Here is a 24,591-nt window from a genome sequence, read left to right on the forward strand (position 1 = left end):
ACTTATTATCATCGATTTTATGTTGATTTGTTTTGTCATGTGATAGACTCAATCTTGCAAGAATTTTTGAGAAACAACTACTGAGCTCTTTGATTAGATTTCGTGTTTAAATCCAAGAGATTCATTTGTAACTTTTGATTAGGCTAAATTGGTACGTCTTGCCCAGTTCTATCATTTGGACTTGAATAGTGAAGAGTTTTTATTACTTAGACCTGAACTTGACAATTTTGTTATATTTATGAGGATGGACGAAGCTTTCTTCAACCTAAAATGCATATTTTGTGTAGCTCAGAAGTTGGTTGAAACTGGAAGTAATTGTTATTTTCCATTGGTTTATAGGTTGATCACCTTGGTTTTGATATTACCTGTGGCAACTGCAAGTGTTGAAATGGTATTCTCCACTGTAAATTTAATCAAGAGTGACTTGCGCAACAAAATGGGAGATGACTCATTGAATGACCATTTGGTGGTTTATGTGGAGAAAGATCTTTTTGAAAAAGTTGAGAATGAGGCAATATTACAATGTTTTCAAAATATGAGATCCTGTAGAATTCAATTGTCTAAGTTTACAGTTACAGAGTAAGGTTGTATCGTATATTTTTTTAGTATTTTGGGTTGTATTGAACTATATTTTCATATGTATATAATGCTTACATATATATCGAATAATTTTTAATATTAATTAATCATATGTTAATACGATCGTTGATTATCGATGATCAACGATTAATGGTCAAAGTCAACCGCCCTAGCTGAAACTGGAACCTAGATCCGCCCCTGGTTATTAGTTATTAGTGATAGTGGATCAATGTTTAATTCTTATAGTCGTTGCAAGGAAATTAGGATTTAGAAATTATTACTAAGAATTGTGATTTTTTAATCAATTTTAATTGAAAATTAAATTGGGGGCATTTTACAGAGTATGGATCGATTCTTTCAACCGAAATGGAAGTCGATACCTAGTTTTTCTAGTTCTAGTTGTGCTTCTAGTCCGGCCACTGCTTCTAGTCGAGCACGCGTATTGTTGAATAACACAAAGAAGTCTCGAGCTCAATTCAATATGGATGATCTTGTATATGATGTAGGGAAACGTCCCCCTATCGAGTCATATGATCCTAATATTGAAATGATGTTAGGATGACATACTTGGATAAAGGTCCTTGTCAACCATATGGGCACGACTTTCCAAGAAGACCGATGGGAAATGATAATAGGTGTTTTCGGAAAGAATGGTTTTTTGAATTTCATTGGATAGAGTATAGTATAGAAAAGGATGCGGCTTATTATTTGCATTGCTACTTATTCAAACCTGATAGAGGGGGTCAAGGGGGTGAACATATATTCACCAAGACCGGCTTTAGGGATTGGAAGCACAAAAAGACATTGAAAGATCATGTTGGGCTCTTTGATAGTGCCCATAATCTAGCTTTTCCAAAGTGTACCAATTTGATGAATCAAAAACAAAGTATCTCCTATGTTATTTCTAGCTAGAGTAGTAGTCAACAAAATAGTTATAGGACAAGGTTGACTGCGGTGTTAGATTGTACTAGATTTCCCTTGATGCAATGATTGCCATCTCGTGGTCATGATGAATCCAAAGAGTCTCTTAACAGAGAAAATTTAATTGAGCTATTAAATTGGTATGCAGCTTGTTGTAAAGAAATTGAAGAAATCTTATTTAGTAACGCTCTTGGAAATGACCAAATGATTTCACCAAACATCCAAAAGGATTTAGTTAATTGTTGTGTCGTAGAGACAAGAAGGGCTATTATCAATGAGATGTGTGATTCTTTGTTTTCAATTTTTGTTGATGAGACTCGTGATAATTCTATAAAAGAACAAATGGCAGTTGTTTTGAGGTTTGTTGACAAGAGTGGGAAAGTGAATGAGTGTTTGTTGGGCATTTCTCATGCTACTAATACTTGTGTCCAACCACTAAAGGATGCCATTGATGCAATATTTTCTACATATGGATTGAGCATATCTAGCCTGAGAGGTCAAGGTTATAATGGAGCAAGCAATATGTCAGGTAAGTTCAATGTCTTAAAAGCCTTAATTTTAAGAGAAAATCCATATGCTATATATATCCATTGCTTTGCTCACCAGTTTCAGTTGGCGGTTGTTACTGTGGCACGTACGGATGAAATGCTTGGTGATTTTTTTAACATGCTTGCTATTATTGTGAATTTGGTTGGTGCATCATGTAAGCATGTAGATGCTCTTCGAGCAAGTTATCATGCTGATATTTTGAAGAAGCTTAATATTGGGGAACTTACTGATGGAATTAGTCAGTTTCAAGAAATGAGTTTGGCACACCCCGGTTAAACTAGATGGGACTCATATCTACTGACAATTACTCGGTTTATTAGTATGTTCAATGCCGTCATAGATGTTCTTGAGAATATATCAAAAGATGGCATAAATATAGGTAAAAAAATCAATGGCCGTAAGACAGATGAACACTCTGCAAGATTTTGAGTTTGTGTTCATAATTGGGCACCAAGAAATATATTATACATATAAAGAAAAGTAGCGGCATTAGGGAACGAGCTGCCTACTAGACTAAAAATGGATCAAAGGAAAATCTAAATTAACTAGTCATTGGGGCTAATCCATGAGTAGTACAACCGAATATAATTGCAGCCAATGAAAATCGCAAGGCTCATGGCCGAACATATGGTTCCACCGATAGTGGAAAGCCAATCCAGTATCATATATCCGACGTTTGGTCAGGCAAATTTTCACTTAAGGACAGATGTTATCAACGTATTCCAAAATGCGCTACAATTCTTTAGGGGAGGTACAGAGAATTCCAACGCTCATATATCAAGATTTTTGGACATGTGTGCAATAATTGAGTATCCGATGGTGTCTAGTGAAGCAACCAAATTGTGGCTTTTCCCATACACATTGAGGGACTCAGCAAGGGAACGGTTAGACACTTGTCCACCATAGAGTATCAAAACTTGGAACCAATTGAGTCAGAAATTCCTTAGCAAATATATTCCACCAAAAAGGATTGAAAAGCTAAGGAACGAGTCACTACTTTTTAGCAAATGGACTCAAAATACTAATAAGAGGCTTCGAAAAGAGACAAAGGTTTACTTCGCCAATGCCCATAACACGGATTACAGAAGTGGCTTCGGGTGCAATTCTTCTACATTGGTCTGAACCTGATTAGCAGTGCTAAGTAGACTCTGCATGTGATGGTTTTATTACAAAAAGCACTGTGGATCAGGTCTACCAAATATGGAGGATTTGGCATTTACCAGTGCACTTTGACCTACTAAAAGGGCAAGTGGAAAGAAAGCTGCTGGGTTATTCGAAGTTGATTCTTTGATAGCGATTTCAGCACAATTGGCATCATTGACACAGAAGGTAGATCAGATACGGATAGCTCAGACAGTGGGACTGAAATACAAACATTGTGGAGAGAGCCACGAGAGTGTTGATTGTAACGTAGGATTCCTTTTGCTCAGATAGTAGAAGACGTGAACTACACCCAAAATTTTCAAAGGCAACAACACAATCTAAATCCTAACACATATTACCGAGGCTGGAGAAATCACCCAGGCTTTCAATTGAGTAATAATCAGGGAGCTCAGATCGCACCATAGTAGACCGCAACACCCGAATTCCAGCAGAATAGTAGAAATCTTCACTAGAAGATCTTGTGACTAAATTAGCATAAATATCTACTTAGCACATGCAACGAACATATAAGAGCTTGCAAGTTCAGGATGCTACCATAAGAAAATTAGAGAATCAAATTGGACAAATAGCCAATGCACTTTCAGATAGACTACCAGGAATATTGCCTAGTGATACTAAAATAAATCCTAAGAAGCGCAGCAAGGTTTAACTACTCGCAATGGGGTACAACTACCTGAAATAAATGTAAAGAGGCCAGTTGCTACATAAGAGAAGGTACCTACCACAGTTGAGGAGTATTCGGGGTAATTTGTGTCGAACAAAGAATAAGAAGAAGCACCAGAGGATCCAAAGTTTAAGATAACCGCTCCTGCCAAAGAAATGGACAAAACACCCCCATTCCCACATAGGCAACAGAAGCATAAGTTGGACAAGCAGTTCTCGAAGTTTCTTGAGGTATTCATAAAGTTGCAGATCAACATACCATTTAGGGATGCACTTGCACAAATGTCCAGGAATGCAAAATTTATGAAGGAAATACTCACAAATAGAAGAAGTTAGAGGATTTAGGTACAGTGATGCTGAATGAAGAATGTAGTGTCATCTTGTAGAATAAATTGCCACCTAAATTAAAGAACCCAGGGAGTTCTACTATCCCTTGTACTATTGGTAACATGAAACTTGATAAGGTTCTCTGTGATTTAGGTGTTAACATTAACCATATGCCTTACTATTTTCAGGAAACTAAACTTAGGAGAGGCAAAGGCAACATCGGTCTTATTGTAGTTTGCAGACAGTTCCATAAAATTTTCCAGAAAAAATTACTGAAGACAATCTGGTAATGGTTGATAAATTTATCTATCCTATAGATTTTGTCATTCTGGACATGGTTGAAGAGGATAACGATGTGCCATTGATATTGGAAAGACCGTTCCTTGCGACATGTTGAGCTTTAATAGATGTTCAAAAAGGACAATTGATGTTGCGATTAAATGATGAGCATATGACATTCAACATTATTAGTGCTATTAAGTATCCTACAGAATTAGATAGATGTCTGCGCATTGATGTGGTGGATTTGGAAGACCACTTAAAGAATCTTCTTGTGCACTCACGAGATAAAACATCAACAATTGAAGAGATAAGTTAAGTTAGATTGCTTACATTATGGAATTTGCTCCACCCATTAGGAGAAGACATTTTGAAGAACTTGGTTCAGGACCTAGTAAACCACTACCTTTTGTTTTAAAAGCACCAATCTTGACCTCAAGCAATTGCCATCACATCTGATGTATGCTTATTTAAGAGAGTCATCTACACTCCCTGTTATAATTGCAAACGGGATGACCAAGTTGGAAGAGCAAAGATTACTAAAGGTTCTGTAGGAACACAAAATAGTCATTAGGTAGTATATAGCAGACATCAGAGCAATCATTCCATTGATATCCATTCACAAAATCATGATAGAAGAAGAGTATAAGCCAACAGTAGAAAATCAGCACAGATTGAACCCTACCATGAAGGACGTTGTGCGAGCAGAGGTATTGAAACTCCTTGATACATGCATCATCTACCCAATCTCTGATAAAAATTGGGTTAGTCCAATCCATGTTGTTCCAAATAAAGGGGGTATTACAATGGTAAAGAATGAGTATAATTAGCTGACACCGACAAGGCCTGTCACAGGATGGAGAGTATGCATAGACTACAGGAAACTGAACAATGCAACTAGGAAAGATCACTTTCCTTTGCCCTTTACTTACCAAATGTTGGAAAGACTAGCTAGATATTCACATTGCTGTTTCTTGGATGGGTACTCGAGTTATAATCAGATTGCACCAGAAGATCAAAAGAAGACTAAATTTACATGTCCTTACGGTACTTTTGCATACGGAAAGATGCTATTCAGGTTGTGTAATACCCATACCAGATTTCAGCCATGGATGATGGCAATCTTTTCAGACAAGGTGAAGAAAATCATTAAAGTCTTTATCGAAGACTTTTTAGTGTTTGGTTTATCATTTGAAAATTGCCTCTCAAATTTAAGAATGGTCTTATAGTGTTGTGAAGAAACAAATTTGGTGCTAAACTGGGAGAAGTGTCACTTCATAGTGCAAGAATGAATTGTACTTGGGCACAAGACTTCAGTAGATGGTATCGAAGTGGATAAAGTAAAGATTTAGGTGATAGAGAAGCTTCATCCGCCAACTTCAGTAAAGGAAGTATGTAGCTTCCTTGGCCATGCAGGGTTCTATAGGAGGTTTATTAAGGATTTCTCTAAAATCACAAATCAGCTGTGTAATTTACTTGAAAAGGACACACAATTCAACTTTTCTGAAGAGTGTTTGACAGCCTTCAACACTCTGAAAGAAAAGTTAATTTTTGCACCAATTATAGTTGTACCAGATTTTGACCTACCATTCGAGCTGATGTACGACACTAGTGATTATGCAGTGGAGATAGTATTGGGTCAAAGAAAGAATAAAATTTTCCATGTAATCTATTACGCGAGCAAGACTTTGATAAAGGCACAATTGAACTATGCAACAACAAAAAATGAGCTATTGGCTATTGTGTTTGCCTTCAATAAATTCAGTTCCTATCTCATGGGACAGAAGATAATTGTCTACACAGATCATAGGGCCCTGAAATATCCTATGTCTAAGAAAGATATGAAGCCCAGATTGATTCAGTGAATACTCTTTCTTCGAGAGTTTGATTTGGAGATTCGAGGCAAAAAAGGATGTGAAAATGTGGTGGCAGACCATCTTTCAAGACTTGAACAGGTAGAATAGAAAGACGAGGACGATATACAAGACTCTTTCCCAGATAAGGGTATCTTCACAATTGACAGTGGGCTATGGTATACGGACATAATGAAATACTTGGCGTGCAATGTGCTTCCACCTGAGTTCACGCACCACCAAAGGAAGTTCTTTTCTGAGCTGAAATATTATCATTGGAAGGACCCTATCTTATACAAGAGGGGTACTAATCAAATCATCCGAAAGTGTGTACCAAATGAAGAGGTTTCTCAAATTCTAGAACATTGCCACTCTTCTACTTATGCTAGGCATTCTGGGCCTTCTAAGACAGTAGCGAAGGTTTTACAATCAAGGCTTTATTGGCCATCACTATTTAAAGATGCACATGAATATGTGAAACGTTGTGATCAATGCCAACGTATAGATACGATCTCTAAAAAGAATGATATGCCTTTGAATTCGGTTCTAGAAGTGGAGTTCTTTGATGTTTGGGAGATCGATTTAAATGGGACCATTTCCTTCTTATAAAAATCAGTACGTATTAGTGACAGTTGTCTATGTATCAAAATGGGTAGAAGCAGTAGTAGCATCAACGAATGATGCTCAAGTGGTTGTGAATTTTCTGAAAAAGGATAAATTTTCGCGCTTTGGTACCACTCAAACTATCATCAGTGATGGAGGTAAACACTTTTGCAATAGGCTTTTGGATTTAGTACTAACAAAATATGGGGTAAAACATCAAGTTGCTATCCATATCACCCCCAAACAAGTGGCCAGGTAGAAGTGTCAAATAGGGAGCTAAAGAAAATTCTCAATAAGATAGTGAATAGCTCAAGAATTGATTGGTCACGACAACTTGATGATGCACCGTGGGCATACAGGTCTGCTTATAAAGCACCAATAGGCATGTCACCATATTACCTTGTATTTGGAAAAGCTTGTCGCCTTCTGATGGAATTGGAGCATTGAGTATATTGGGCAATAAAGCAGTTGAACATGGACATAACATCAGCTAGAGAAAAATAGATGTTGCACTTGAATGAATTGGAAGAATTTCAAATGGAAGCCTATGAAACTATAAAGCTGTATAAGGAGAGGACAAAGAAATTGCATAATAAATATATCTAGAAGCGTGAGTTCACCCCAGGTCAAAAAGTATTGTTGATCAATTATAGGTTGAAACTTTTTCTTGGGAAATTGCGTTCTAGATGGTCTGGTCCATTCACAGTTGTTCAAGTCTTTTCACATGGGGCAGTTGAAGTAACTCACGAGACAAAAGGAACCTTCAAAGTAAATGGGCGGCGGTTGAAAGCATAATGGGGTGGTGCTTTGATAAAGAGAAGTCACTTACCTAACTTCACGACTCTAAATGATCAATATGATAGTCTAGCTAAAGACTATAAATTAAACGTTGATTGGGAGGTAACCTAACCTTCTAATTCTTTTATTTATTTTACTTTTTACACCACATTTGCATGTAGATTTATTTTGATTATTAGTTTGTATTAGACTTAGGCACATTTAAATTTTGTAGGGTATCACCATCCTATTATGTTTTACCTTAGACCCTTAAAATTGTTGTTGGTTATTTCGATTATTTGGGCTAAATAACACATGTTCTAGGTTATTTGATCTTTAATTTAAGCACTGTGTGCAGGAACATGATGTCGTGGAACACTCAAACCAACATAGAATAAAGGAAAAGCATGATGAAAGAGATTTTCGAGCCGTCACCCACAGTACCTCACATATTCAACGAAAAACTTTGAGGAGTACCATTTTCCTTTTCTTCCCCACCCCTTATGCACTTGCTTATACTTTATGACTTTGAATACAATTTCTGGTTCAAGTTTGGGGGCAGGAAAAATTTTGAGTTTTTGGTTTTCGTATGTTTTTGTGTTTAGTTAGAAAAACATTTTAAAATTTTTTCTAATTGTGTGCCTATATGGGTTAGACAGTTTAGCTGTCAATGACAATAAAATTGAGATTTAGTGTTGATTTATGAACTGTTGATAGGGTGCATGCTATACTGATTGAAGCTTAACCTTACAAAACTTAATATTATATGCGTACTAGAGTTGGGTTTGACAAGGTGATGAAATGAGTTGTTTCATGCTCTTGATAGATTGATTTAGTTAGACATAGATGCTTTACCCAAACTATACTAAACTAATTATCCTTAGACCAAACCTAACACAGTTTGGGGGTGATCCTACTGTTGTAGGAAGATGCAGGTGTGAATGTGGATTCCTTGTGTGAAAAAAAAAGTTTTGTGTGGATTGTCTTAGATTAACAGGATCAAATTGGGAGAAAGTCTTAAACTGGAGATCGATTTACTTGAATAGGTGTGTGATAAGGGGCATTGCACTAATTAAGGCTTATATTTTAAAATATAAAACTTCTCTTTGAAGCCTTTATGACCCGAGTAATTAAGCCTGCAAAGATATCTTAAAACCTGGTGCCCTAAAGTCGTCTGACTTGGGAGTTATCAACCTAAAGCTCGCTGTAGAGGTCATTTAGAAAGTAATTAGAAATGAAGTTGTCCTCAAAAAAGGAATTTAAATTAAATTAAAAATAAAAAAAATCGTTGTTCTCTTCGAAGCCTTTTTAACTTGGGTTATTAAGCTTGTAAAAGTATCTCAAAACTTAGTGCCCTAAAGTCGTCTGATTTGGGAGTTATCGGCCTAAAGCCTGCTACATAGGTCATCTAGAAAGTTTAAGGGGGAGTACAAAAAAAAAACAAAAACAAAAATAAAAATCACTAAATGCCTTGTTTGTTAAGTCCCAACATTAGTTCAATGGAATTTGATTTTCGATGAAGGATAACTAGCCTAGTTGAGTCTTGGTGGTCGAACTAATCGAATAATTGGATAATCTTGATTCATTGATGTGTTGACTTGCAATTAATGACGTTCACTTGAATTGGAAAAAATGAGGATAGTAATGAAAAATTCAACATTGGATCACACGGTAGGAAAAGAGTGAAAAAGAATAAGTTTGGGGTGTATGAATCTTACGAGAGATAAAAGGATATATTTGACCATTGAGGGTCAAGAACTGGAACGACTTATGAAATCATTAATGTCTACGTAGTTCTTCACACACAGACACATCGATTTTACATTGGAAAAGTGGATTTTGATTTTGTATTATGACTTTGAAGCGGTTTGTAGATTTAATACGGTAATCTCAATTTCTAAAGTAAATAGCTAGACTGTTCATAAGAGTGTAAAATATGATATTTTTCCCTCTTAATTGTTGCATTCATTTGATTATGTTATGTCAAAATATACTCATTACTCTTATGTTTTGATCTAGGTCGCAATTTGATGGAAAAGGTGAAATTTGGAATAAATGAGTAAAAAGGGTCAAAGTGGAAGAAAGTGAAAGTTCAGGGACCAAGTTACAAATAATCCATAATGAGACGGGTGATGGAATGATAATTCAAGAAAGCTAGGAGTCAATTGGGTGTAATTTGAAGTCAAAAGAAGTGAAATATGACCATAACATTTTCACAAATCAATCCCAATTAAAAAAGTTACGCACTGGTTTTCAGCCTCACATTAAGACCCATTTTTGACATGGAAGATGATCGAATTGTCTGAAGCAAAGTTGTAGCCCTTCAAGTTAGCTTTCCAATACAACTTGAATCTTCTCAATTGGACATCGAGAGCAAAAGTTATAACTAAAACACTAAAAGCTATCCGGTGAAAAAAATTTAACTATGTGGTCGCATAGTTCAAAAGCTATCCGACCGCATAGAAGGGTCCAAGGAACTTTTGGGCGCCACACATTTGTTCTATGCAACTGCATGGCTTATAACCATGCGGCCGCATAGCTATCCTCCGAGACCAATTTCACCAAATTCCTAAATTGACGCCATCACTTATGGAAACATGTTTTGACACGTTTCTTAAGCCCAAAAATGCTCCAGAACGTGGGGGATTGAACCTGGACTCCATTTTTCTCTCATTTTGGCCAAGAAACTTCATGGAAGGCTAAGAACAACCAAGCAAAGCTACGAACAAACTCGATTGGTGTTGGTATTTTAATGTTTCTTCATGAATGTCTTATTATTCCTATTATTAAAAAAATTTTGAGATTGTGATTTCTTGTTTTTCATGAGTAGATTATGAAATTGATTTAATTTGTACTAAGTTCTTCATAGAATTAATCACTTTCTTCTATCGAAGAATTGAACTATTCATTGAATGTTAATTTCATTTACCTATTGGTGTAATTCTTTACAATTTTATGCATATTGTATATGAGTTTTTTATTTGATTTCAATAGATTAAAATGATGTATACAGTATTGGAAATCTTAATTTTAGAACTATTGTCGGATCAAAGGGATTTTGTATGCCATATCTTCCAATCAATGCATTATGAATGAGAAATCTTTAATTGGGTAAAACACTTAAGTGACTTACATTGATTAGGCCGAACCAATTGAGGGACTTTCGATGCTTCGCTATCTTACATTTTGATATTTAAAATACATTTCAAATTGGTACATTATTTTCATACAAATTCATATCGAAAAACCCTAGCTTTTGAACTTTTGAACTATGTTCCCATCTCCCTGTGGATACAACACCCCAAAGCTATACTATAATCGTCACGTTATGCTTTGGGCATAATCAACTGTCTAACTAGATATTTTTGCATGCTTGTGTGTTTGTTGTTATTTAGGTTATAGTTTTATTTGAGGACAAACAAATATTTAAGTTTGGGGGTGTTTGATAAATGCATTTTGTGCACTTATTTATGCAATATTGCTAAACTTGTATATCGTCAAATTAGTGATTTTATAATTAATGTGGGTTAATTTTCATTTGTTTTAGTGTTCGACTTGTTTGAAGCAACTTGGAAAAGAAACGAGGATCAATTAGCTATTGGGTATAAGTTTTTGGGATCAAGTCTACACTATAGAAATTGAAGGACTAAATTGCATAGTTGGAAGAAATGAGGCCTTGAAAAAAATTGTGATATTAATGGGCTTTGAAATTGGACTCCCAATTGACACACAAAAGAGAAAAGGGCTGGACTCTATTAATTCATTATTATTTTTTTTTTTCGGTAGCAAAAGCTAGCTCACTTGGGCTTCAATTTAGTGGACACGTAAAATTCCAATTGGAGTCAATTATAGGGCCACCATATTGAAATATATATATAGGAATGATTTCCTAAGTGTCGATGCTTAGCTTATGTTAAGCACCGTTGACATGGTATATTATTTAATTTATGAATAAGATAATAGTAGGTTACATGTATTTAATGATTCACAAATTAAATGATGTGCTATGTCATTGATGCTTAATATAAGCTAAGCATGGTGTTTAGGAGATTATTCTTGTGTGTGTGTATATATATTAGATGGCAAGAAGGAGGGGGAATTGATATACATAGAGGACAGTCCACAATTTTCTAGGAAAATTTTGAGAAAAAAGAGGCAGCCAAGGTTCTATACATCTCACGCGCAGAAAAGAAAGAAAAGATGAGGAGGTGAAATTAATTGGAGTCCAACATTGGCAGTTTTGGTGAGACAAAAAGACAATACTTGCAGCTGCTAGGGAAGTTATCAAATATTGAGGCTGGTTAATATGTATGTATGTATGTATTTATGTATGTATTTGTGTGTGTGTGTGTGTATATATATATGCACGAGCGCAGACAGAGAAAGGAAAAAGTCAGAATTGGGCACTAAGAAATATATTATACAGACAAAGAAACGTGGCGGCATTAGGAAATAGAACGAGCTGCCTATTGGAAGGAAAAACAAAAGAATTCGAAACGATTAATATATACATAGAGGCACAGAAGCATCGAATTGAAGTTCAAAAGATAACAAGTTGCCTGCTGGAAAAAAAAAAGAAAAAAGGAGTGCTACCTGTTTACGATACACCCACAGAAGACGGGTAGAACTTGACAAATATGAGGAAGAAGACAGCAACTTTAATAGGAAGAATTAATCACGTTTCGTCAAAGTTTGGTGATGTCTATTAACTTGTGTGCATTTAATTTCGACAATATGTTTGGCTAAACTTTTCAATATTGCTAGGATGTGATGAACCCTGTTATGAAGTTCTTAGTTTGAATAATTAATTTGACGATAATTTGTTTAATTGTTTAGATATTAATTATTGTTTCGTTCGCTTTTCAAATAATTGGCCATTGATTGAATTATTTGTGGGTATTATTGTCATCGAGAGATATAATAAAATTAGTAGCACATAGTAATAAATATTGTGAAGTTCGATAGAGGATATAGATATACATGTATGCGTCACATGATTTTTATAGATGTTCTAGCTCGTTTAATGCTTTCTTGTACGTTCGTATTTTTCATAGAGATATATGAACATCACATGTATGATTAGATTTAATTGCTATCGAGAGAAGTTTTTAAATAAAATAGGAACATTGACTAACAAGCATAATTTCAAATTGTCCATCTAAATTTTTGAACTAAAAATGGATTAACAAGAGGAATTCTATATCTTAGCAATATGTCTCACAAATTTAATAAATTTTCTTCATATTGCTTTTAAGTTAGTTAATAGATTTAATAGTGTTTAGTTACAATTTGATTTTGCTATTTGATTGAGGGCATTGTTAGTTTTAACTAGATCAAACACATAGTCATCTGGATTCGACACTCTACACACCACCTTATTACTTGTTCATGATTCCATGCATTGAAATTTACTTTATCGTACAAAGTAAGTAATTCTTTTTATATAAAAGTGTGTGATACTGCACAGTTAAGGTTGTGTAAAACATCGATCATAAGAATCCAAACGGTCCTAAAGGATTTGCATATGTAGTGGCTATGTGATAAGTATTTTGTAAAACTTTTATCAGATTTTGAGAAAATTTGATGAAATTTGGCGATAAAAAGTTTATAAATTTCATGAAATATAATTTTAAAATTAAATTTTGATTAGTTAAAAGGTTGATAAAAGTTATGATTTTTTTTTTTTTTTAAATTTATCATGAAAGCTTAGTATTTATGATTTGCACATACTCATAGGCCATAGCAAATAAGAAGAATAAGAAATAATAAGTACTGAAAATTTGTTTCTTAGAAAAATTTCATGTTTTTATTTATTTATTTATTTATTTATTTTTTTGGTAGAGTCCTTTGAAACCAGGATTATATCTAGTGGGAACCCCAATTGGTAATCTTGAAGATATAACTTTAAGGTGAGTAACTTGTGTGAAGTGTAATCTTATTGAAGCACTGAATGTTGTGTTTCATGCATTTTCTTTTATTGATTTTTGCAAAATTAAAATTTTAATTAATGCTCACAGAGCTTTGAGAGTGTTGAAATCAGCTGATATCATACTTTCGGAAGACACTAGGCACTCTGGGAAGTTGCTTCAGCACTACTGTATTAAAACCCCACTTGTAATTCACTGCTAATTTATGTGTTTTCTGTAGAATATTAGTTTGATTTATACATGTATTTGTGTGGATTATTTTCTGATATTGTGAGTTAGATTTTCAGTTGAGTTATCACAAATTTAACGAGTCTCAACGAGAACAAATAGTGCTGAAGAGATTGCAAGATGGTGAAATTGTGGCACTAATAAGTGATGCGGGGACACCAGGTATCAGTGATCCTGGAATGGAACTGGTGAGATGCATATCAATGCTGTGATATTCCATTGTACACTTCACATGTAGCATTTGAATGTATTGCCTGTATTTACCGTACGTGTACGAATGTGATATCAGGGATACTGGCCTCATGTATGGCATTTTGAAATATGGATGTAGGCAAAGTTGTGCGTGGATAAAAATATACCTGTTATTCCAATCCCTGGGCCATCTGCTTTGATAGCTGCGCTTTCTGCGTCAGGTCTATCAACTAATGAGTTCACATTTGGTATTTTCTAAAACTTTGGTACTAGTGTCAATTGCTCGATTATCGTGATACATTGTGTACAACATCCATGCAGTTGGCTTTCTGCCTAAACACACTGGAACGAGAAGAGAGAGGCTGACAGTGTCTGCAAAAGAAGTAACCACTCAGGTCTTCTTTGTTCCTCCTCACAAGCTCTCTCAATTTCTTGAAGAGGCTTCTTCAATTTTTGGTGACTTAAGGTAAATCTTGTTGAGGACTGTGGTGCCATTTGTATCAAAATTGCTGTAACTATAAGTTTGAAGACTTTTCCATTAAAACAGATACTGTGGCATTTGAGATGTTTGATGTTCCTAGTTGTAATGAAAACTCAAGCTATCTTTCACATGTCGTGGTTCTTCATTTTCTGTTCTGAGGGGATTCTAGAACTGATTTGCATCTGGAAAATTAATTTCATAGTGTGTACACTATCTTTATTTGTTCATTTTTTTAACTAAGGACATATGCCAATTCAAACTAGATTGTAAACTCCTTTTCAAGTTAGTTGTTTGACTTGTCTCAAACGGGACACTTAAAATAGTCCTTCCTGACTAATATTATCCCTTTTGTCACTCGACCTCTTCTTATTGCTTGCAATATCAGACAGCAAATGAGATTCCTACTTCAACATTTTGAATTCTTTATATTCTCATCTATTTCTGTAAGTGAAAAACTGAAGAGATACAATATATCAGATCATTGTCTAATTCCTTTGAATTTATCACAGGCGATGTGTCATTGCTCGAGAGATGACTAAAATTCATGAAGAGGTAAGGATTGTAATTTGTGATTGGCCTATGTGTTCTCATTCAAAGTGCAGTTATAGCAATGGCCTGATCTAGTTTTCGTTAGAAGAGTGGAATTCAGTAAGATGACAAATTATAAATTTGAAAACTGAAATGCAATATCCGTTGTTAAAACTGCAACTAGAAAATCCATTATACCACACTTGATTTATGGATTCATGCCTGATCTAAATTGAATTTTAACCAGAAGAACTGGAAAAGACTTAACGCACAACTTTTTTAAATGTAGTAGAAACTGCAGTGGGTAAACTCTTCTCTTCCCCTCTCTTTTCCTGGAGGAACTCAGCAGTTGTTTGTTAAACTGTATTCTTACTTGTTTGTGAACATAAACCACATATGCCATTGAGGAGCAACATCTTAGACCTCCCCACAAACTAGTGAGCTCAATCCTCTTCAGTAACTGTAGGCAAACCCCGTGGACCGGAAATGGGAGAAAATAATAGCAGTTTTGTTGTATGCTCTTATTTCATTATGTTGGCAATCTATTTTGTGTTATTTTGGTGGTTGTAGACTCTTTTGATCTGTTATGAAAAAAGTGGTGTTTCCTGCATTAAATCTTTGTGAGTTCAGATTTGTAGTGTACACCCTCTATCAATGTAAAATCCTTAGGGCGTCTTTGGTATAAGGCGTGGAATGTGGGACAAATGGAAAGTAACAGGGATGTTCTTTCCATCCCTTTAGTAAGGAAGGAGAGTGGGAGGGAATTGGATTTGTAATGTTAGACAGGGGGGAAGTGAAGGAGATAAAAATTTCAAGTTTGTGGAAATTATTATTTTACCCTTCTTATATCCACAAAAGGAAAATTTTAACATAACTGTACCTTTTACTAAAATGTTCTTTAGGCAATCTAGGCAAAGTTGACAAGGAAAACCGAAAACAGAGTGTCTAAATGGAACTCTCGCCAACTTCTAGCTTGACGAGAATGCTTAGATGATTTGAAATTTGTGCAAAAAGGAAAAGAAAGCATCTAAATGAACTAGAAAATTCTTGTCAACTTTGTTGGTTTGACTAGAATGCTTATATACGGTTCAAAATTCGTGCAAAAAGGAAGAGATAGAGTTTCTAAATGGACAAGGCATTCTTGTTAATTAGTCTAGTTTGACGAGAATGCTTGATGATTTGGAATTCGTGCAAAAAGGAAGATGTAGAATTTGTTAACACTTTTGAAAGGAGATGGCCATACCTAAAAGTGGTGGATAAACTTCTTTTGCTTACTCTTAAAGTGTCCTATGAAGGAAATTTCTTCTATACATAATGAAGTTTTCAAGATGGGTAAAAGAGTAAGTTTGTAAACTTCAACTAAATGTTGGACATGTTAATGATTGCATCATAATTTTGTATCCCAATTCTATCATTATTAAATGGACTGTTAGCTTATTAATGGTTTTCCTCCACCACACTTGCCTAACTATATATTTGCAAAGATTCAAAACTGTCTTCAGTCTGAAGACATTGTTATGCTTTGTGTCCATGAATCCCATGAACAAATAGGTTGCGTATATAATAAACTTGGGGTGATGGTGATCATTTAACCGTTAGGATACAGACACCTCATCTTTTCTTGGTTAAGGTCCTTTTCAGATCTCAACTAAAATGTTATGAGAACAAGTGGGTCTTACATGGGATGAAATTTTTAAGGTGACTTGTAATTTCATTTTTTCCGCATTTCTTTATTTCCTTCAATGTTGTGATGTTCCGACCTCTTCACATTTCAACAACTATAAAACCTGATTTACAATAATTACTCACTATACATTTCCAGATGTGAAATTTTGATTCTTAGCCAAGGAAATTACAAATTCTAATCACAAAGTCCACTCTGTAGAGTTGAGTGCATGCCACTAGTCCTGTCCTTGATTTTAGCACCCATTAATTGGGTTGTCATTTGAAAGACATCATACGCCTTATCAGAATTAGACATTAATCAGTTAAACCAAACCTGTTACTAAAATAGTGGAATAATTCCTTTCCTCTTTGACACAGCGGGATGGGAGTAGCAGTTATATTTTACATTGTTCAACATATAGTAATTAAATCTTTAGCCATTTCTTCTGTTTGTGCCTGGAAGAAAAAGGGACATGCATAAACAATTTTATTTTGTGTGTGTTGGGTGGCGGGGGGGGGGGGGGGGGGGGGTTCATGCCATATTTCATATATACTAATGGATGCCAAACTATCAGCTAGCTTGGCTTGGATTAGCTGATTTGTTATATTTTTATTCATTCTCGACGTAATTCAATACAATAACGATAATTTTGCAACTAAAGTTTGATTTTTGAGAATTTGTGCATTATTTTGATGCATTACTTGAGGTCCTATTGTTCTTTCAGATTATTCTTGGTGTAGTAGGAATTTACAAGAAAAGGTTCCAAAATAATCTGTTAGCCAATTGAAGGTGTTTAATTAGTGTCTTGTTTCATTATATAATTTATCAATTATACACACAGCTAACTGAAGAGTGAGGAGTTTATATATTTATAATTAGTATTCAAAAAGCGTAAAGTGGGACTAAGCGTGAAGATTTGGCTTCAAACTTTACGAGCTTAGGCAAGGCTTAGTGTTACTTATTTTTATTTTTTTAAATACTTAAATCATTCTAAAAATTATTTAATTTAAAATAATACATACCAAACATGTAAAATTAGTAAATTATATATTTACTTAATAATTCCTACAATTAAACAATTATACAATTTCCAAGTTTTCAAAATGTAAAAGTTAAATGATTTTTCATAATCACATTTCAACCAGACAAGTCATATTTGATAGATTTATAGAAATTTCATATATGTTTTTGAAGTTTTCAAAAATATGATATGTTTCAAAATCATAATTACATAATATAAATTGTACAGTAACTTAAATTTTATCTACATAATTATGGGATAAAGTCATTTTAAGTTGATTGCTTAATTCACTCTTACTAAAGCAAAGCGCCCTTTTCCCACCTCCCCCTTAGACGGGCTTTTTAAAACACTACTTTAATCCACAGATTTTAATGTAAAATTCCCATATGTTATTTGCTTAATTCATTCTTACTGCTAAGACAAAATGCCTTATTCCCGTCCTCGGGACATAATCCAGTGATGTAAAGGATAAGAGTGAGATAGTCTTAACCTTATTGGCGGCCACAGTATGAGGATTCGATTCCTGAGATATAGAATTTGATTCTTTGTGGACACCAGTGTACGGGCAAGCTCCTGTTCTCTGACATGTTGGGACATATCCTGTGATTTAACTCCCTCACGATACTCTAGAGACGGGACGATAGGGTCCTTCAAACTTGGAGTTCAAAATTTTTTTTTTTTCCCGAAATGCCTTATCCCCGCTTCGTGTTTAGACGCACGCTTTTCAAACACTGCTTATTACGTAATTCTGAGTGGAGTGTGTCATGTCAACCTAGTTGATTTCTCACGTTTTCAATGACTTAGCTATATTAATGTATCTAAAGTCTTGCTCTTTATTAAGGCCCCGTTTGGTAGGGATTTTTTGCTTCAAAAAATTAATTTTTTGACCGTTATTTTACTATTCAAGCCTTAATTTTTGACTTCTTCTCTCACATGTGGACCCCACTTTTCTTCTAACGGTCAAAAAATCAATTCTCAAAATCCCTACCAAACGGGCCTTAAATGTATATTACTTTATTCAATTGTTTTGTACTTAGGGTGGCCCACGGTCTATAATCAGAGGTCACTCGAAGTACCACGTCATTTCGACGGGGCCCGACATGTTGACATCTATTTTGGCCTAATCTCCCGGCCCCAGCATTGTAATTATCAATTTGTAGATAATTACTAAAAGTTGTTACTTGTTTGGAAGAGATTAAAATTTGATTTTGATTTAAGTCAAAATTAAATAATTAATATTAATCACATTTTTTATGGGTTTCACAACTTTTCAACTACACATTTCAAAAATTTCTATTACAATCCACTAAAAAATATAATTTTAATCACTATCAAACACCCTCGACCAACTTCTCTCTTATCGTAAGCATCGTTAACCTAATCATAATTTTGGAGGGGATATGATTAATTTTCATATTACATTATTTTTTCTATGTATTTTATGATTGAGGTTACATCATGATGACAAGCTATAGAAAAGGTAGAGCAAAGCTACACTTACAGAAAATGGTGGCTACAAAATTGGTATAGAACACACAGAACACACACATGCAGGGGTAATTGGGTTTTTTTTGCAATATTTTAATATACGTGGGGTCCACCATCTTGTGTCAATCTGTAATCTTTCTGCGAAAAATTGTTCTATACATCCGGTTTTTTTCGAAAAGGTAGGTGAAAGTATGCAATTTAATAAGCAACTTCAATAAAAGGAAAGTTTGTTTAATTCAGGTCTTCCTTTTACTGATTGGAGTTTGTTTAGTTGAAAATAACTTATTTGCGCAATATTCTTTTGCAACTAAAAGGTCGAAATTCAATAAATAAATAGCCGAATTTAGTGCAGCAAGCAAGCAACTCCTTTACAAGGAAATTATGTTTGATTTTAATTTTATTAACTTACGAACAATGTTCTAAATAGCATAAAGTCCGATTAGATGGTGATGCCATGTTTCAAACTTTTACGAGCCTAAATGGATCTAGAAGTAAAAAAATGTAAAGCATGACTAGACGACAAAATCAAACTTTGGGCAAAAATAAGATCTTCACAACAACAAACACATAAAGTCATTATAATTTTGGTTTAATGTTTCACAATAAACTAAGTCACCATTGTTAATATCTTATTCTTATAAGTGATTTTGCTTCAACTAATTAAACTGACATAAATATTAATTACAATATTACTTCTTTTTTTTCCCTATCATTTTCTCCCTCAGATGAAAGGTTTGAAACTATCAATATGTTTATCTGCGTTTACCAAAAATCACATTCAGCATAATTTACCAAAAATCACTACTGATTTTATCGTGCATCGACTTCTGTAAGAGTGACATTATTCAAGGAAATACTCCTCTTTTGTCTCTGCTGAGAAGATTCTGTAAATGCGGTTTGCTTCGGCTCAGGAAGCTCGACAATTTCACTGCTAAGCATTGATAGAACGACAGAAATATTTGGCCTATCTTTTGGAAGTTTTTGGACACACAATAAGCCAATGTGTATGCATCTCATGATCTCTGCACGGTAGCTTGGACTCAATATCCTTGCATCTATTAAAGCGACAACATCGTCTTCGTTCCACCGCTTCCATGCCTGAAATTTCTACGTGTGAGTCTCGACAAAGAATCATATGGGGGTATATTCAGACATAATACTAACATATAAAGAAAAAAAATCTCAGTTGACAGATATGTGTGTGTGTATGTGTGGAAGTTTTGTTCAGTGGTGTGGGGAGAACTGGAAGATTATAAAGGTTGTAATGCAACAAACTTTCCAAACCCATTTACCAAATCAAATTCACCTGAAGCCGACCAGGTTAAGTGGAAAACTAAAAATTCCAGTGACATATGCCCACAATTACGCCTATTGGATATTATAGGCAAGAAAATAGGAGGCTTTTTTAAGTTCAGATAATCAGATTCGGAGTAAATTTATCATCAGTCAGGTGCTGCTTGAGCATAACAGTTCTTTCTGGTCAGTCGAGTCGAGCATAAGCGCAACGTACGCTCTGGCCCTCCTTTCAACTAACAACAAGTAACTATCTTAGCTCCAAAAAAACAATAAAAAAAATGAAAAGGTAAAAGCAGAGTGACAATTCAAACGAAAAAATCTCATGCCCCAAATACAAATTGGGAAATTTTAAGTTGACCATTTTCAGTCACAATATGAAGAGATATATTTAACTTACGTATTCCAGAAGGCTCAAAGAGCTCTCATCTTCACAGAAGCTCGTGTTCCTTCTTCCACTAACTATCTCTAGCATCAAAACTCCAAAGCTGAAGACATCAGATTTTTCTGAAAATATTCCTTTCATTGCATATTCAGGGGCCATGTATCCACTGAATCAATATCATGAAAAAAAATCTCAAAATTACTTTTCAAGTTATTGCATTAATCATTCAAAGCTAAATGAAAACTCATGGCAGAAATAAATGAAAACTAGCATCTCAAATCGACCAAACGCAAATATATACTTACTATGTTCCTGCCACTATTACAGTGCTGGCATGATCTTGGTTGCCTTCAAAAATTCTTGCCATGCCAAAGTCTGAAATCTTTGGGTTCCAATCATTATCCAGCAATATGTTACTTGGCTTCAGATCTCTATGAACTATCCGCAATCTAGAATCTCTGTGAAGATAAAGAAGGCCTCGGCCAATACCTTCAATAATGTTGAAACGTAATCTCCAATCTAAGATCTCTTGTGATGGACCTATATGGAAAACACCCGGATGAAAAGAACGCATTATATATAAATTCTGAACCCCATTTTAACATAAATCTGTGTAGACTGTGTTGTAATCGAATTAATTTTAAAATTTCAGAGGAAGGGATGAATCTTGCACTGACCAAAGAGATGTGCATCCAAGCTTTTATTAGGCATGTATTCATAGACCAGCATCTTCTCTCCCCTCTCAACACTGCATCCCAGCAGTCTAACGAGGTTCCGGTGTTTGAGTTTAGAAATCAACTTCACTTCATTCATAAATTCTTTCATCCCTTGTGTAGATACTTTTGAGAGCCTCTTGATTGCAATTTCTCTACCATTTGCCAATTGGCCCTAAATAGGAGCAACAATTTCAGAACTTCTAAATTCCATGAACCGTGATACTTGAGATGGATAAGGAAGAAAAATAACCTTGTAAACTGGACCAAAACCGCCCGTTCCAAGCTTCTTAGCATCGTGGAAATTGTCTGTCGCATTTGCAAGCATCTCAAATTTAAATACTGGTAACTCTTCAATGCTAGCATTGCTTATATCCCCATGTTCTGATGTCATTGTGCTGCCTGATTCAGGAGAAAAGTTATTAAGTGCTAGCTGCATATATATGCCTGGTTCAGTGAAATTTCTAAACATTACCTCTTGGCTTAGCCATGAATTTCCTGGAAAAAAATATGATAATGGATATGGAAATCAAACCATCGAAACCCATAATTATTATGACTAACTTAAAGACTTTCTTATGACCTGCAAAAAAGAACAACCATCATATTGAAGAAGAAAAACTTAGCTGTTCTTAGCTTTAAAATAACAAACAATATCCTTATAGGGACAACAAGAAGAGCACAAAATTTATGCAACAATTACCAACGTCCGAATTTGCCAGTCGAATGAAAAGATCCGAGCCTGCAGAGAATTTTTGAATGTTAATTAAGCTTCCAGTCCAGAACAGACAGCCAGTACCAACGTCATGAGCATAGGCTTTGCAGGAACAATTCTTCATGCACAGACCTTCACATTCAGATTCCTGACCAGGCAGCCGATCGCCATTATCTGGGAATTTCATCATTTTTAGCTTCAAAAACCTATCTTCTTTGCCCCCACCATTGGAGCCATTGTTTGTTTCACACTGCAAATGTATCCTCCTCACGCATCCACTTGTCCAGTTCTCTGCTTTCCATTCCCCGTCGTCCTTCGGATTAAACCCTTCCAAACAGGCACAAATAGGCGAGTTTTGTGAGTCGCAGATCCCAAATGGCCCACATGTGCCATTACCACAAGAAGTAGTAGCCTTCTCAACTCCGTTAATACTGCGACTTATTTTCATTGCTGCCAAGAATGAGCCCGAAGGTTGCTTAAAACTTTCCCATATTTTACGTCCACTCGAAGATTCTATCAAAACAAGATTACCAGAATCCAATAGCTGGGCAGCCGTATTCATCGTAGCATTTTTAATATTTGATGACCAAAGAATTTCCTTGTCCCCACTCATAACCACAATATTCCCATCTTTATATATCTTCACAGTACCAGAAGAATCATTCAAAGCTTTATCCCTATTTGCTACCCACACCACAGTAGGTTCAGAAACATTTTGGTTATACCAAATACCTAAATAACGGCTGGAGTTATTAAAAGGACTGAAAAATCCCAATTTGAAGTGCTTACCCTTAGACACTAGAGTTTCAGGGTCTTTAATAACTAGATTTGCTGTAATGTTGTCTCTTGATGTGCAAAATAAAGGGCAACGGTAAAGCACAACAAGGATGCATAGAACAAGAGAATTCAGACTCTTACCCGTGATCATGATCAAGCCAATGCTTCTTGATTCTTGCTCTGATGAACCGATTTCTGATTACCAAGAACAGACAAATTCTCCACTATTTAGTTTTGTGGGTCTAGTAGAATTAGATCATCCTCGACGAAAATTGGCAGCGTTTCTGTACAGAAATTCAAAGGGTGCAAGTTTGAGCTAAATCATGAGCCACAAGCCATCAAAGAAGAATGAACCAGCCTGATTTAGACAGGCCTTTTCATTTCTTCTATTTTCTTTTTCGTACTTATCAACTTTCCTATATTGTTTGCTTACAGCAAGTTGTCTTTTAGCATCTAAATAATTTCCGTATCTTACTTGCTTATAAATGGATGAGAAGCGACTTGGTGAACTCTGCTGTCATTAAAGATTTTTGGCTGGTCGGCCGTTGATAGAGAGGGCGAAGACGCGCGTATTCACTGCTTTCAAAAGTGTCACGCGTCCATCAGTCAAATGTATAGGAATGACAAAATTTATTTAGAGAAAAAGAAAAGTCTTATATATAACTAGTGTTTGGCGTCAAAGAATTGGTCATTAGAGAATTAAGGTTCCAAGAAATTATTAAAACTTAATAGACAATGAAGACTTTATGTTTGCCAAAGAGATGACAAATGTTGAATAAAAAGGGAAACTATTACCTCTAAAAGATCAGCCGATCCACCTTTTTCCCTCGAAAATGCAAAATAAAACAGCGACATGTATGTATTAGAACAAAATTTTTATATTAAGCTCCCGTTTGGCCCCCATTAATTTTGATTATAATGGGAGAATAATGTGTTTTTTTAAATGGATGGTTGTAAAAGAATGAAAAGTTTTTTATCTATGTATAATATTATTTTATTAAAAATTGTGTGATTGAAAATAGAAAAGAAAAAAATTATTTTAATTTGATGAGATGTAATAGGCCAAATGAGGGCTAAGAGACTGCAGCTTCTCCCCCCTTACCAAAAATAAAAAAAATTGACCCTTTTTGGTCAACTGGGGCTCACATGTGAGAGTTGTAGTAAAAAAATGGCTGCAGTAATAAGAATCATTTTTTCGACCACAAAATCAGCACCAGATAAGGAGGAAATACCTCTAGATAACCTAAATAGAAGGTAGGTTTGTAAAATTAGACCAAAAATTATAAACATTTGAAGATTAGCCTTTTAACAATATATTTTCCAAAAATACCCCTTATTGTGAAATTGCAACCAAAGCCACTATAATGTATAAAAATCTTCAATTGGGTCCTCAAAGAAATATAGATAAAAAAATTTTAATAAATTTAAACCCAAATATTATACAAAATTTTATTGATTTAAA

At 34.9% G+C, this 24,591-nt stretch overlaps 3 protein-coding genes across 4 annotated transcripts; 2 read left to right on the forward strand and 1 right to left on the reverse strand.

Annotated features, from left to right (window-relative positions):
* Positions 1-1,137: 1,137 nt before the first annotated feature.
* LOC111395232 (zinc finger MYM-type protein 1-like) lies at positions 1,138-2,325 on the forward strand. Its single transcript, XM_023021222.1, has 2 exons — positions 1,138-1,411; positions 1,649-2,325. Exons 1-2 carry the CDS (start codon positions 1,138-1,140, stop codon positions 2,323-2,325), a joined length of 951 nt encoding a protein of 316 aa, XP_022876990.1.
* Positions 2,326-8,644: 6,319 nt separating this feature from the next.
* On the forward strand, positions 8,645-17,216 carry LOC111395233 (ribosomal RNA small subunit methyltransferase I). Its single transcript, XM_023021223.1, has 7 exons — positions 8,645-8,650; positions 13,557-13,624; positions 13,733-13,829; positions 13,930-14,058; positions 14,202-14,310; positions 14,384-14,528; positions 15,053-17,216. The coding sequence occupies exons 1-7, from the start codon at positions 8,645-8,647 to the stop codon at positions 15,165-15,167; spliced, it is 669 nt and encodes a 222-aa protein (XP_022876991.1). The 3' UTR covers positions 15,168-17,216.
* Positions 17,217-19,953: 2,737 nt separating this feature from the next.
* Positions 19,954-23,594, reverse strand: LOC111396026 (G-type lectin S-receptor-like serine/threonine-protein kinase At1g11300). 2 transcript variants are annotated; one of them, XM_023022271.1, is made up of 8 exons: positions 23,271-23,592; positions 22,341-23,084; positions 22,113-22,220; positions 21,891-22,039; positions 21,602-21,812; positions 21,230-21,464; positions 20,940-21,090; positions 19,954-20,344 (listed from the first exon to the last, which is right to left on the reverse strand). In XM_023022271.1, exons 1-8 carry the CDS (start codon positions 23,278-23,280, stop codon positions 20,057-20,059), a joined length of 1,896 nt encoding a protein of 631 aa, XP_022878039.1. In that variant the 5' UTR covers positions 23,281-23,592; the 3' UTR covers positions 19,954-20,056. The 2 variants fall into 2 exon arrangements, with proteins under 2 accessions (XP_022878039.1, XP_022878037.1); XM_023022269.1 differs by having other exon boundaries at positions 22,341-23,594.
* Positions 23,595-24,591: the final 997 nt, after the last annotated feature.

This window comes from Olea europaea, chromosome 6 (genome assembly GCF_002742605.1).
Source record: "Olea europaea var. sylvestris chromosome 6, O_europaea_v1, whole genome shotgun sequence".
NCBI classification, from domain to species: domain Eukaryota; kingdom Viridiplantae; phylum Streptophyta; class Magnoliopsida; order Lamiales; family Oleaceae; genus Olea; species Olea europaea.

Coding starts and splice junctions, on each gene's coding strand:
- LOC111395233 (XM_023021223.1), top strand. Junction 14,059..14,201: donor GTGATCCTGGAATGGAACTG/GTGAGATGCATA, acceptor ATATGGATGTAG/GCAAAGTTGTGCGTGGATAA. Junction 14,529..15,052: donor TCAATTTTTGGTGACTTAAG/GTAAATCTTGTT, acceptor AATTTATCACAG/GCGATGTGTCATTGCTCGAG.
- LOC111395232 (XM_023021222.1), top strand. CDS start 1,138: ATGACATACTTGGATAAAGGTCCTTGTCAACCATATGGGCACGACTTT. Junction 1,412..1,648: donor TCATGTTGGGCTCTTTGATA/GTGCCCATAATC, acceptor ATTGGTATGCAG/CTTGTTGTAAAGAAATTGAA.
- LOC111396026 (XM_023022269.1), bottom strand. CDS start 23,280: ATGATCACGGGTAAGAGTCTGAATTCTCTTGTTCTATGCATCCTTGTT. Junction 22,221..22,340: donor ACTGGCAAATTCGGACGTTG/GTAATTGTTGCA, acceptor TCTTTTTTGCAG/GTCATAAGAAAGTCTTTAAG. Junction 22,040..22,112: donor ATTCATGGCTAAGCCAAGAG/GTAATGTTTAGA, acceptor CTCCTGAATCAG/GCAGCACAATGACATCAGAA.